The 13,986-nt window shown below is 34.0% G+C and overlaps 1 protein-coding gene across 1 annotated transcript in view; it reads left to right on the forward strand.

Annotated features, from left to right (window-relative positions):
* LOC111085396 overlaps window positions 1-13,986 on the forward strand; it is a 56,249-nt gene that overhangs the window by 2,810 nt on the left and 39,453 nt on the right. Inside the window, exons 2-4 of the mRNA XM_022383745.1 lie at window positions 2,089-2,157; window positions 2,770-2,802; window positions 12,847-12,910. Coding sequence (XP_022239453.1) covers window positions 2,089-2,157; window positions 2,770-2,802; window positions 12,847-12,910 — 166 coding nt within the window. The remainder of the gene's footprint in view (window positions 1-2,088; window positions 2,158-2,769; window positions 2,803-12,846; window positions 12,911-13,986) is intronic.

Genomic DNA, 13,986 nt, shown 5'->3' on the forward strand with positions numbered 1-13,986 from the left:
GTTTCTAATTCGTACGAAACTATAGACTTAGTATTTTGACTTCCCCAACATCTAATTTGAACCAGTGCTGCATTCAACATACCACGTGATACACAAAAATATATGTTTAACTGTGTTTTTTTTAATATTTACTTTGAAATTAAGAAATTGAGTAAGGCATAATACTAAAATTTGAATTATAATCTACAGTTTATACAAAAATAATTGACATAAATTCATGAAATAGTAGTTCAATAAAATGTTAAATGCAAGTCAACAAACTCGATGACATGGCCTTTCACCCATGACCCGTCTGGAAAGGGTTAAGGAAGTATATTGTGTCTGTTGACATACAGACATGCAGTAACATTTAGCAGATCTTGGGAGAAAGTCTAGAAGATTCTATCAGAATTTGTTCTTTCTCAGTGGGGGATTTTACTTCTTCTTTCTTACTTGAATATCTGGGTTTTTGTTTTTTTCTCCTTCTTTTCTGTAACCATATTTTCTCAGATATTTAATCAAGAATTGCTATGGTTTTAACACTGTCCTACCCTCAATTTCTGACTGTGTCCATCTTCTTTAATTGTGAGTGATCAGTTAAACTCCTACTTTTTTATGCTGTATTGACTTTCTTTACTTGGACAGCTCCACCTTTGTATCTTATTTTGACTCTGAGGGTAGTCTTTCTTCCAATGTTCACTGTTTTCCAAATTTAAACTTTCTTGCTTAGCCTTAAGTCACTTTGTATACTTAAGAGTTTATCTAATGTTTATGGTGCTAGTTCTTCTGACAGACTGTCTCTCTTTTTGTGGTTTCATAGTTGTCTCCATCATCTGATGATTAATGTCCTTCTCAGGCTTCCATTTTTCTGTTTTGTTATTAATTTTTTCACTCTAGAGATAGATGCCTTAGATCTGACAGTGACCATGTCACCTGCCATAATTTTTTATAACATCTGTGGTCTGGCATATACTACCTTTTCTAGTTTCTAATCTCTGTGATGATATTTCTTCTTATGTATTGTTTCTCTTCTAGCAGTAATGACTGACTTTTTATAGTTTTTTAGTTGCCTTATTCATTTGATAATTAATGTCTTTAATACTTTTATTTCCGAGGCATCCACTCTTCTGTTCTGTTATTTATTTTTTCAACGTAGTTTTTGAGAGGTCTAGTTTGCATATAAATATGTAGGTTATACATTAAGTTTCTGTATATCACAAACTAAAATTGAAGTAGCTTTATGCCACCCCTTTAACCCTATCATTTTTCCAATTTTACTACTTGGAACCAAGATCCAAGCATTTGACATCATCCTGACTAATGTAGAATTCCCACTCAAAACATATTCAAAAATGCTCAACCTTAGATACACAACATGGCATCCTTTCATGGTTAACACACGATAGCATTCTTATATGATCAGACTGTCAACACGCAACACAGCACTCTCCTGTCAAAAGCATCACTAACACACACAACTGTCGAAAGCATCTTAAATGAGAATAATCAGTTAGTTGAATATCAAATTCCACCAATTGTTTAGCTCTATGAAGCACTACAATCAACAGCTCCAATAACACACATACACTGTATACCAGGCCAACCATTGAGGCAAGAACGTGCATAAATGGTTTAAATTACAATCCACTCATCTAAGATGGCTTTCATATGTGGTGCAACCATATCTTAACACCAATATAACATTATAGAAGTTGATTAGTTGTAAAAAAATTATATGCATGAAACGATTTCTATATGAGATTGTGAAGAATGTTTGATTATACAAGTTTAGCTGGTATAAGATTAAAAGAATTAGTTCTTGTAAATTAAAATTTAAAAAATATTGTTTTCACAGTATTCTTGTACAGTACATTGTCTTCATTGTGTATAAAAAGAATGTGTAAACCATAGAAACATGAACGGTAGGTTAGGAGGATTGATGTCTTTACTAGCTGTATTATTAACTGTTTAGTGATTTTTATAAATCACTTATTTGATATAATTATTGGTACTTTAGTACATGCACTCTACTCCTTATGCAGTTTTTACTAAACAAGAATTGTGTAAAAAAAATTAACATGTTTCTTAATTTTAACTTATTATCAACAGTATTTTCCTGCTCTACCAACAAGCCACTTCATGGTCTTCATCATTTTTATGAACATGAGATTAAAGAGTGTAAGTAACTTTTGTTATCATTATTACAACAAATCAATGGCATTGAACATGTTATGATCACTGGGAATTTAAAAAAGTAATTGAGAATGTTTACTTAGATGCTCTGCCACTTTTTTAAGTTAAGTTAAAAACTAGTAAAATATAAGATATTAAAATGTTGGATTAAAAATTAAGGTGGGGTACATTTATATGTGCTTGATTTATTACATTAGCACCTGTATTATGAAAGTCTTTTTTGCCATATAACAACCATTTGCTTCTTTTTTTTATTGTGAATAAGAAAATGTGCTCAAAAATTATCAATTAGTATGGAATTTCAATGAAACAGCGATCAGGTTTATTAGGTTTCTCTTTGTAAAACCTGCTTATCAGGGGTGCAGTGCTGCTTTAGCACCTGAAATTGAAACTAAGGTCCAACATTTCAAAAGCTGAGAATATGTGTGTAAAAAATAAATTATTCAGTTTACGCATGAAATTTTCTTTCATAACCAAATTCTCAGAATGTCAGGGAACATTGGTTATTTAACAGTTATACTGTGTTTAAAATGTATAAATTTTTTAAAGGCTTATCTTTTATATAACTTACAATGAAGATCACTTCTTTTTTTTTAGTTGTTCCAGTTGGCAGGACAGCAAGTGTGAAAAGTATTACAAAACTCAAAGTTTTGTTTACTGTTGTGTAGTTAATAATACAATAAATTAATAAAATATGTTGTTTTAATGTTAGGGATGTTTATGTTATACCACGTTGTTTAATTTTTCCTTGCTGCTTAATTTAAACAAAAGCAGTGTGTTTTCTCTGAGCAATATATATGTTTTTAATTTAGTACTAATATCAGTAGTCTCAAATTATTAGTGCTGCATATATTTTCTTTATTAAGAATGGACTCACAAAAGTGTTATTTAGGTTATCAATATGAGATCTTTACCCTGATGGTGATGTAACAAGTCTGACAAATTTCAAGATGATATCCAACCTCCATACACAGAATAGGATGATTCCTGCATGCATCTGCCTATGAGATTTCTATGCCACTAGCCTTGAGCTACCTCTCACCCAGAAAATCTGTTTAACATTAACTGTGCTAGTGCATAATGTCCTCATCAGGCAACAATATATTTCTACCAATAGAAGTGCGACACAACTTTCTTGTGCAGTAGCTCTCCATAAGCACTTGCAATTGAATTAACTTCATTCTTTCCATTGGTATTGTCTAGAATAGACAAAATTTTTCTAAATACAAATCTAGAAAGAAAATAACTTTTCTGAAATATAGGTTGTGGGACAATACTTCACTTCTGCACACAGAAAAGCAGATTACTTCACGCATCTTCCAGTGAGATTTGCATGCCACTACACTAGCCTTGAGCTACCTCCCACCTAAAACATGTGTTTAATGTAAACTGCATTAGTGCATGATGTCATCATCATGAGACAATAGTCTTCCACCAATAGGAAAACAACACAATCTCCTTGTGCAGTAGGTTGTTATCAATTTAACTTCATTCTTTTCCTCTGCATTGTCTAGAATGTACTTGTTCCAAAATTGTTAATGTATTACTTGACATTTATTAATTTATTGTTCACATAAACAGCATGGTTTCTTTAATTTCACTTAGAAAGGAAAATTTATGCTTTCCCTCTATTATGAATTCTCAATTAATGGTAACTTTCACTTTGTCCTGTAATAGTGATCTGTGAAGGACATGACAGCCATTGTTCCATGTGTTGTGGGTTTCTTCATGTACACAGGGCATCCTCATCCTGTTCATTCGGCTGATGTTCCTTCTCCTCAATATGAACGTGACCAGGATTACGATAATTTTGACCGGATATTTCCTCACCGGAGTTTGTTCTAAGCACAGCTTTATCTGTGGAGGAAAATCCTCACCTTTCTAATCTATTCCTCGACATTATTTTGAAGATATGTACTTTTCTTTCTCTTTCATCTGTGTTTTTCATTTCCTCCATTGCTTTACTACATGAAACTCATCTCAAAATTACTTTTCTTCCTTCCTTGGGGTGATGTTAAGGTCCATGCAAACTCATTTATGAACAACTGTACACCTATATTCACATGCCTTGTCCTCCTCGTTTGCTTAACTTTTTTGTCCAGGCTTACAGCCATTCCTTGATTCACAGTTGTTGAATCTCTTTTACCTGCTTAATTTCTTTTTCTATTGCCAAATTTTCAAGCCTTTATCTCTTTCTTACAACTCTCTTGCATTACCTCTCATCATTTCACCATATTCTTGTGGCACTTCACCATGCTGTGGAAGAGTTTTCCAGAGAGGTTTGTTCTTTTCTTTTCACCACATTAGCCAATATTACTATTACTGTTCTATCCTTCCTTACCTGGTTCCTCTACTGTTAGGATGGGATACTCTCCTATGTAATGTATGCCTCCCTCACTCTTATCTCCATGATCTTCATCAGGCTTCTTTTCTTTGCTCAGATGTCGTCAGGAGTTTTCCTGACTCACTGGACACCTGGGCCAAGGCAGCCTGCGCATCAGTCCTCATTGTCTGCTTTGATTTTTCATCTTTCTCAACCTCACTCTTCTGTTTCTGTTACTAGGCTTGCTTAATCTACATCTTCCCTTCCCATTCTAGCTTCCTAACCTTTTTCTCATCCTTCCACTTTCCAATATCAAGGTCTTTGCTTGTCTCATTGGTAATGATTCTGTCAGATCTAGCCCAGTGGGAACCCATCTGCCTCTCTTTGCCAGTTTTTGGCCAACAGATGGATTCTTCAGGTTCTCACCCAGAGTCTATCTCTCCACTTCTCTTCTTCTCCTCTCCTTTTGCTGTTTCCTTTTCTCCTCCTTTCCATACCATTTATCTTCAGTGTTTCAAGGATGTGGTCTTGGATCTGTCATCTGAAAAGGCCATTGACAGAGTATTTACTCCTACCTGGGTTATTACTCCTGATTTATTATAACCCCCAACAAGACAAGGATATGGCATCTGGTTATCAACCTGTTGTCTCTCAACCAGTTTCTTGTCATCCCTCATTTCCATATGGAAAATTTCTATTTTCTCTGGTGGCTATTTTCATCTGGTCTTGAATGACTAAGGTCATTGTATTGGTTGGCATTTTACACATTCTGATAATCCTGTCCTCCAGATGTTTCTTTCTTTTATGCATCGTGATTGAGTCTTCCAGTCCTATGTTCTTCCTTTTAGCATTGTGTCTGCACCTTATGTCTTCAATCAAGTCCTGGGGGCATTTGGCCACCATATTCATGGATTGGAGGTGAGGTTCCATTATTATATAGATAATTGGTTTCTCTTCACACATTCTTGGGAGGACTCCTTCTCACACCTGCATGCTTCTATAGGAGGCTGCTCAGCTGGGCTGGCTTGTCAAACACGCCAACTCTTTTTTTTCTCACAACTACTCAATATTTGGTACATCTGGAAGTGCTCTTCAACTCTCATCTCGATCAGGCTCAGCCTTCATCACTTCCTGCGAGCAATGGAATGTCTTGTCACTGACATTCACTTTTTCTTTTGCACTCTGCATATGAGGTTCTTTCACTATTGGGAACTCTGGCTTTCCTTACACCACTCATTTATTTAGGCTGTGCACACATGTGCCTCCTTTAGTTGACACTGGGATACCAGTGGAACCTTTCTTGTGATTTGTTATCCTCTCATGTTCTTGAGTACTTGTTGTAGAGGCTTGACTGTGCCAATACCACAGTAGGGATCCTCTTGATGCCCTTCTCATCAGATATCCATCTCTTCACAGCTGCTTTTCTATTAGGCTGGTGTGTGTCTGAATGACAGTGACTTTGGGTGTCTGGATTCCAGAGAACTGTTTACTCCACATCAACGTACTCAACTTCTTGCATCCATTGGGAATGTTCCCATTTCTTCTAGATCCTATGGTCTTGAGCTACTCTGACAATTCCACAGTTGTTTCATATATCAATCGTCAAAGAGGTACCAGGACTCTTTGCTTCTGTGCTTTGGACCTGATATTTTGGGCTCATTTCCATCTGGTTCGTCTCAGCTTTTCATGTGCTGGGTGGTCTGAACTTGGTGATGGATCACCTCTCTTGACCTAACAGAATTCTACCCATAGTGGTCTCTCCAACCCCAGGTTTTTTTAGTTGGGCATATCTCTCATTGGTGCCTTTGCCACTCCTCTCAACACCATGCTTCTCTTCTGGTTCCCAGTTTTCCTCATACTTTGGCCTTGGTGGTTTTTGTTCTCAGCCAGAACTGGTCTCCTCTTTTACTGTATGCCTATCCTTCTCTTTGTCTTCTCACTATGATATACAATATTCCTGATTAGGTCCTGTTGGTGGCACTTCTTTGGCTAGCACAACCTTGGATTCCTCTGCATCATTAGTTGGCCTCCTATTTCTCTACCCTGTTCCTGCTCTCTCTTATTCCAACTAGGGGTTTCATCCCTTCATCTTCACTTGTGGGACTTGTCTGGTCTATTGCCTACAGGGCAGGAAACACTGTTTTTGTAGCTTTCTTGTTATCCCATTCTTGTTGTCCTTTAAGGTTCAACCATTGCTGGTTGTTAGGCAGCTTCGTTAACTATATTTTGCCTTTACAATTACTGCCAGGTCTTTTCTGCCCCTGTTTTCTCCACTTTGTTAAGATTCTTTCTTCTTCACTGACCATCATGCCTAACTGAGACCTTAATGTGGCTTTACATGCTCTTACACATGCTCAGTTAGAGACCTTGACTTTGTCCTACTGTGACCCATCTTTAAGCTTTCTCACACGGTTATTTGACCATGTATTGTCAATTTCCACCACTGCCAGGTTTTTCTTCCACTGTCCTCTGCATTTTGTTCAGATTCTTCCTTTTTCAACAACCTTCTTGTCCTACTCCTATGCCTGACTGAGACCTTAATGTGATTTTAAACTCTCTTACACATGCTCTTGTTAGAGCCATTGGCCTTATGTTCCTTATACTGTCTTTCTTTGAAGACATATCTCTTGCAATTTCTTTCACTGTCCTTACTTCTCTACCAAGATTGGGCCTTTTTTTCCTAAGACTTTTGCTGCTTGGAAAGGTGATTATTCTTTCTTTTCAATCTTCCTCCCTTCAATTTCTCACCTCTATGCTCATTCGAACCTGAATAATCTTCTGTGTCATGTTTAGGCTGTATAGTATTACTTGGCATGTTACCTTCTTTTCAGGGTTCCTGCCATAATTTGTTTTTATTTTGGGGATCCTCACCTTTTACCCTTACAGGATGGGTTCACCAACTCTTTTGGTTTGTATATATTTTTTCCTTTATATTGATGCTTCCATGCTTTCTGACATTTCATTTCATCACATTCATCACCTTTCTCACTCTCTTGTATGCCATTTTTACCAATCTGTGGATGAGATCCTTCAGGTTAAAATGTAGAAAAGTCTGTACAGGTTTGTTTACCATTGTCTTCATCATCTTGCTGTTTTGTCTTCGGCATGCTTTTGACTTCCTCTACATTGTTTTTGAGAAGGGTATGTTTGTTTTTTCATTACTTTCATCTAAATCCACATTGGACCAGAGTTAATGGAAAGTACTCAAACCATCCACCCTGGCTCTACTAGTACCCACTGTCAAGATGAGATGTTTTTCAAAACCATTAGAGTTATCCTCATAGTATTAAAATTACTCCTTTGCCTAGTCCATACAGTACCTTCCATGAACTATCATGGAAAAGACCAACACCAGGAAAGTGACTGCCTACTTCTTTGGCTTGCATTTGCTGGTTTTTAAAAATATACGGATTGTGGTCACCCATTACACTGTCTCCAATAAAGGAACATTCTGGCAGGCATTTGATGAGGATCCAAGCAAGTTTCTGGGTCTCCCCATTGGGAATTATTCTCCCAACCTCTTTCTTCAAGTGGAGCATGGGAGACACTTATCAGTTCCTAGCTACTAAGTTCCTCTCTGTTTGTGTGGTCAGATATACACTGATTTGTTTGACCATACCCTAACGACACTGCACTTAAAATCATAAATAATATTCAACATTAAACTGGTACACAATTAAAAACATTTTATTTAGGCCTATCTATGGCCTTCAAAAAGTTGACGACTATACATGTTTTGACGTTACAACGTCATCCTTCTTGGCTTGCTGACCACTAGTGTGCTACAGCTCAGTTGGTCATGCAAAAATTCCACCCATCCCTACAACAGTTGGGGCTCTTTTGTCTTTCAGTCTCTTTCCTTCTGGGTGTGGAGTATACCCTGATTGAGACTCGATGTTACCTCCTACAGGCGTGCCCCTATGGAGCCCCAGCCATTTGATACCTCACTCCATTGGCTTCCTTTTGGGTGCTTTCTAAAAGGAGAATATTTCAGTTTAATGTATGTACTGGTCCCTCCACCATTTCAGTGTGGGATCCTAACTATTCAGTATGAAGAGATGAAATATCATCTCTGAAGTTAACATTTTTCCTACATGAAAGTATATTTCCAAGAGATTCTCTCCTCCACACACCTTCCCACCCTTTCTTCTCACTTCCAGTTCCCTTTCTTCATGTCTCATCTAAGAAGGAAGTTAATTTGAGCACAAGTGCATAGAGGAGCTACTGCACAAAAACATTGTGTCACCCTTCTATTGATGAAAGGCTGTCATCACATGATAACATCATGCATTGGTACAGTTCAAATTAAATACCTGAATTCTAGGTGGGAGGTAGCTCAAGGCTAGTTGCATGCAAACCTCATAGGCAGATGTGTGTAAGAATAAAGCTATTCTGTGTGCATAGTTGGGCATCTATCAGAAATACATTTTAAGTTAAGGAAAATGTTAACTTTTGATAAAGTTTCGGCATTATGAAATTAGCATTATGCTACTGCTGCTTATTAGTTTACTAAGAAAATTATAGTACAGTTTATTAGTGGTCATTTTACTTTTGTAGAAGTAATAAAGTTTTAATTTACCAATCTGGAAATAACTGCATTGCGATATATATATAATGTAGGAAATTCTTATAGCTTCTGCAGTAACTTAATAGACTTCTGCTGTCACAAGGTGTGTTTCATAAAATAATTTACTTCTTTTATTGAATCAATAAATGAATTCTGTAATTTAATTATTGTGCATCTATGTATCTATTTTTATGTTATGGAAAAGTAAGATACATTTATTTTGATACAGTGACAAAAAGTATCAAAAATTGTGAACATTATAATTGTTTATAAATTTATTAAAGAAATTACAACATTCAATCAGAAATGTTATTGTTACTTTAGTATAAAATGTATTGCAATAATTTTTTGATTACACAATTTTGTTTGATAAGTTGTTAAAAGTTTCTTCTAACCTCAATTTTAAGTGAGCCTTTGCTAGACTGGAAACCATATTGACTTACACAGTTGAAAAGAACAAAAAAATTATTTTTTATTATGTGTTTAGATCATTAGCTTATGACATCTCAAAGCTCAGATATGTAGGCAATTTGCATAACACCATAGCAACTAAGGTTGCAAAACACTAATGGCTAAAATAAATATTATTAAATTTGTATTGAAATTCCAAGGTTCATATTGATGTCACATTGTTCAAAACTAGCTTAACTTTCTTTCTAGGGGGCTATAAATGTAACATAACACTGAGAAAAAATTCTGAAAATTTTCAAACACTAGTATTTTTGTTTGGAAAATGCTGAAATCAACCCAAAAGGAAAATTTGCACTTTTTAAAGATGTTTATGTATAAAGTTAAATGCTCTGAAGTGTTTAATATATATATATATGTAGAGGGACAACTATAAGTTTAGTTTCTTTAATTCTTTTTCAACTTCAATGGTGCAATTTTGCCTTTCAGCAATGGGTACACCCATTTGGGTGCCATAGTGTTAAAATTGCACATGTCACTGCTTACTAAATATAAATAACATAATTTTCATTTAAGTATAATTTTTAAAAAAGTAATATTCATTGTTACATTGAATCGCAAGAGGATGTGGAGCATACCAATATTAGAAATGCAAAACAGAGATACCGTTTTTCTGTACTAAACTGTAAACTCATATGGACTCTTGATTTATCAGTGTGAGGTGACTTGGGGAATTTTTCATTTAGGATGTGTTTATCGAATGCTTGCATCATTTTAAGACCTTTATTTTCTCATGTCTAACACCATTTAGTGTGTGCTTCTTGCTTCTAAAGTTTCATGTCTTTTTGGATAAATTTGAAACCTAATGGGAGTTTATTCTAACAGTATTTTGTACAAGTATGAATTTATATATATTTATGTTCTTGAAGATTCTAACTCTTTGTTGACATTGTTTTTAGTATTGGTAGAGATAATTAACATGTAATCTAATCTTATGATGTGTCATGATATGACTCGTAGTTCATGTTTTGTATTAATTATGTATTAAATATTTAACTGCGTGTGCTAGAAGAAACATGACAGTTGTATTTTGGCCAATCTTTTGTAAGCAGTGAAGGGTTAATTATTAAAAATAATATATCATTAGTTCTGTAATTATTAGTTTTCTTAAATATGCTACTGTTCTAAACTTTATAATGTACTTATATATGCATATGAAAGATATTCCTTTGTGGATGAGTAATTTGCAGCTGATGATTGACTGTATCAGTAAGTCAGAATTCTTTTGTTGCTAGCATCCTCATGTGTGTTTTCCTGACAAATAGTGTGATACATAGTTAAAAAGTGAGTACTTTGAATAACTAATTTTGCACAAGGTATTGTAATCATGTTTTTAATGCATATAGTCCTGATGTTGCACTTTGCGACTTTTATCATTCCAATCCCCACATCGATGGACTATATGATAACCCTTCTAGACAACTAATGCTCTTAAAACAATTGTGCACAATTGGATTTATTATAACTTACTTGCTATCAAACTTTCCCAAGCTAGTTTTCACCTTGTATAGTTGTTTTACAGGAAATAATATCCCATATCTTATTGAATACACCTTATACTTGTATGATAGGAAATTATTAATAATGTGAATGTACTGTATTCTGCTTCATTTGACACGTGTATGTAACAGTAATGATCATGTTGAAAAGTAGTTGGAGCATGCTATTTTTGATGTTTAATACTTATTTTTGCTACCATAAGCTATTTTTTATTAAATATTCAATTTTTGATAACTTCCTTAAAGCATATGTTTATAACCTCATTTCTGGGGCTCTTACTGTTTTTCTTTCACTTATTATTATTTCTAAGCCATATTACATGGTTTAATATCCATATAACAGATTGGCAGAATAACTATATTTTGTATATAATGTACTAAGAGTTGAATACAATATATTAAAATAATTTTGAGGCTTCACCATGTCATTATAGTCTGTGTTTCCATATTCACTTATGCTATATCTGATGACTATGCATCTTGACTATAGCCCATACCATAGTTTTCATTGCAAAAGGCTCTGTTGTAAGGGTTTCATATCCAAATAACAACACTACTACCTGCTCACTTTCCATAATCCATCTAATAGGTGAAGATAATGGTTTCCCAGCTCCTGTTTCAATAGTCTTGCACAGAAATTTGTAGGTGATTTGTTCAGTGACTTGACTAGTATGTTCTTTTTATGGAATAACATGAATATGTGTTTCTTTCTCCAGCAGCTTGAGGTATGTGATGATTAAATGGGGGGTATGACTGGAAGCCTTATCTTCATGAACCCATTCCTTATTGACTATTTTTTCAGGGAAAGATCCATTTTTATTATGATGCATACTATTGCCTGAGTCATGTGGATGATTTTTGCCACTTTTCATATAATGGATTCTTACCTGTTTCAAGTTGCTGCACTTTTCTTACCACAGTAAGGGTGCAACTTGTTGCAGGCCACTTTCTGGATGGTGTCCTAAATTGTTTCATATCCTTTTGTTTCTCAATGCCATTAAACTCAAGGAATATTTCCATCTTGGAAAATCTACATCCTCAATCTGAACATGTCATTAGGATCTGAGTGTATGAATATTTTGCATCAGAAAAGTATGTTATGTGCCCTTCCAAAAACCAATAATTTTTTTGTGGAATCATTCTACTTTACTAAATCCAAACAGTATCAAAATTTAGTTGTGATACATCCAGTTTGTTCCACCTGGACTTTATATTAGCTGTGATTATCATGATACTTGCTCATTTGTATGTTCAAAATAATTTATATATAACATTCTCAGTCCTGTATAGTGAACATCCACCCAATTATCACTTGAACCTTTTTTATATTTTAGACTCTGTGGATGCATCACAGTACATTTTCTAAATGTTTGTATGGTAGAGATTCCATTATGTAAAGATGGTTAAGATAACCATTTGTAAAGTTTGTCTTTTGTGTGTTCCTAAAAAGTTTGAAGATTTATTTTGGACACCTATTTGCCCAATTTTTTTTCTTAAACGTTCCATAAAATCTCTTATTTTTTATATCCAAAGAAATTTGCAGAAAGTAACAAGCTAAAACTAAAGTACTACTTTATAACACCTTTCCTGTCACTGACTTCACACTGTTATGGAGTTCAACAAAACAGCCAGCTGTTTTCATTTTTTTTTACTCAAGTGTGCTTTCTAGAATGAACAATGTGTCCCATGTTTTTCTTCCATATGAATAGTCAATAAAATTACATCAAAATGTTATTTATGTGGTTCCATTGATTCTATGGGCATCATAATGGTTTCTTGTTGTTATGATAAAAATTGTTTCTTTATCCTTATTTTAGGTTTAGTATTGTCAGAACAGCAGAAGAAAGGGAAGATTCTAAACAAACATCCTGAAATTCCTCAGTAAGTCACTCAATATACAGTACATGTGTATTTGAAAAATATATAAAAGTATGCATTTTACTTTATTGTGTGAACAATGGTATTAAAGCAGTAATTAAGCTCAGACTGAAAATAGTTTACAAGTGCTTAGGAAACCTGTAATAAGTTTGAATTAATAAAACAAAATTTAAAATACTGATGGGTGGAGATGAATTAAACCAAACACCATTGTACCAGTTTTTCCATTACAGGTAAACAAAATAAAAATATAAGCTGACCAAAAAAAGTTTGGTCATTATAACTTAATGCAACAAACATACAGAAAAATTAGAGAATAAATAATGTGAATGAAAAGAAAAATGTGGATTTAGCTTTTGGAGAGAATTGATCTCATTTCTCTATGAGATGATGTCAGAACACACATAATCTTAAAGTAATAATGATTATTACAACTGCTATACTTTTTTTGTTTGATCTTTAAATGATCTATTATTTTAGGTCATTCACTCTGTTAACTCTTTCAATATGGGGTCAGTCAATGTGACAACCTCATATCCATTTTGTACTTGTGTAGTTTTCATGTGTACTTTTAAATTAGTAAGTGAATGTTAATGAAATTTGGCAGATTATAAGTAAACATTACAATGCTTTCATATGCAAAATATCTAATTTTTATATTAAGTCATAAGGTTTGTAAAGCAATGTTTTTCTCTTGCCTTTTTTTTTTCTTTTCACATCTTGCCTATCTATCATGTAAAGTAATTTTCATTTTAAGATTAAAAATACTTTTATGCATCAGAACATTTGAAAATTTATATGCGAAATCTTTATAATGTCCGGATAGTTATCAAACATTTCTTAAGAAAAAACATTATATTTTATCTGTTATTTTCAGTAATTAATCTCTGTGTGGGTTTGGTAGATTTGAATGATCTTGCAACCACCATAAAAAATTACAAAATAAACATAAATTTTGCCTCTTTCATTCTAGTGTGAACACAAATTATAACACGAAAACATAAATGCTCAGACGAAATAGCTTAAGTCTCGTAACATTATACATTTATATATATTTATTATTTTTATTATATTGTCCT

This window comes from Limulus polyphemus, unplaced genomic scaffold, assembly GCF_000517525.1.
Source record: "Limulus polyphemus unplaced genomic scaffold, Limulus_polyphemus-2.1.2 Scaffold17, whole genome shotgun sequence".
Taxonomy (NCBI): domain Eukaryota; kingdom Metazoa; phylum Arthropoda; class Merostomata; order Xiphosura; family Limulidae; genus Limulus; species Limulus polyphemus.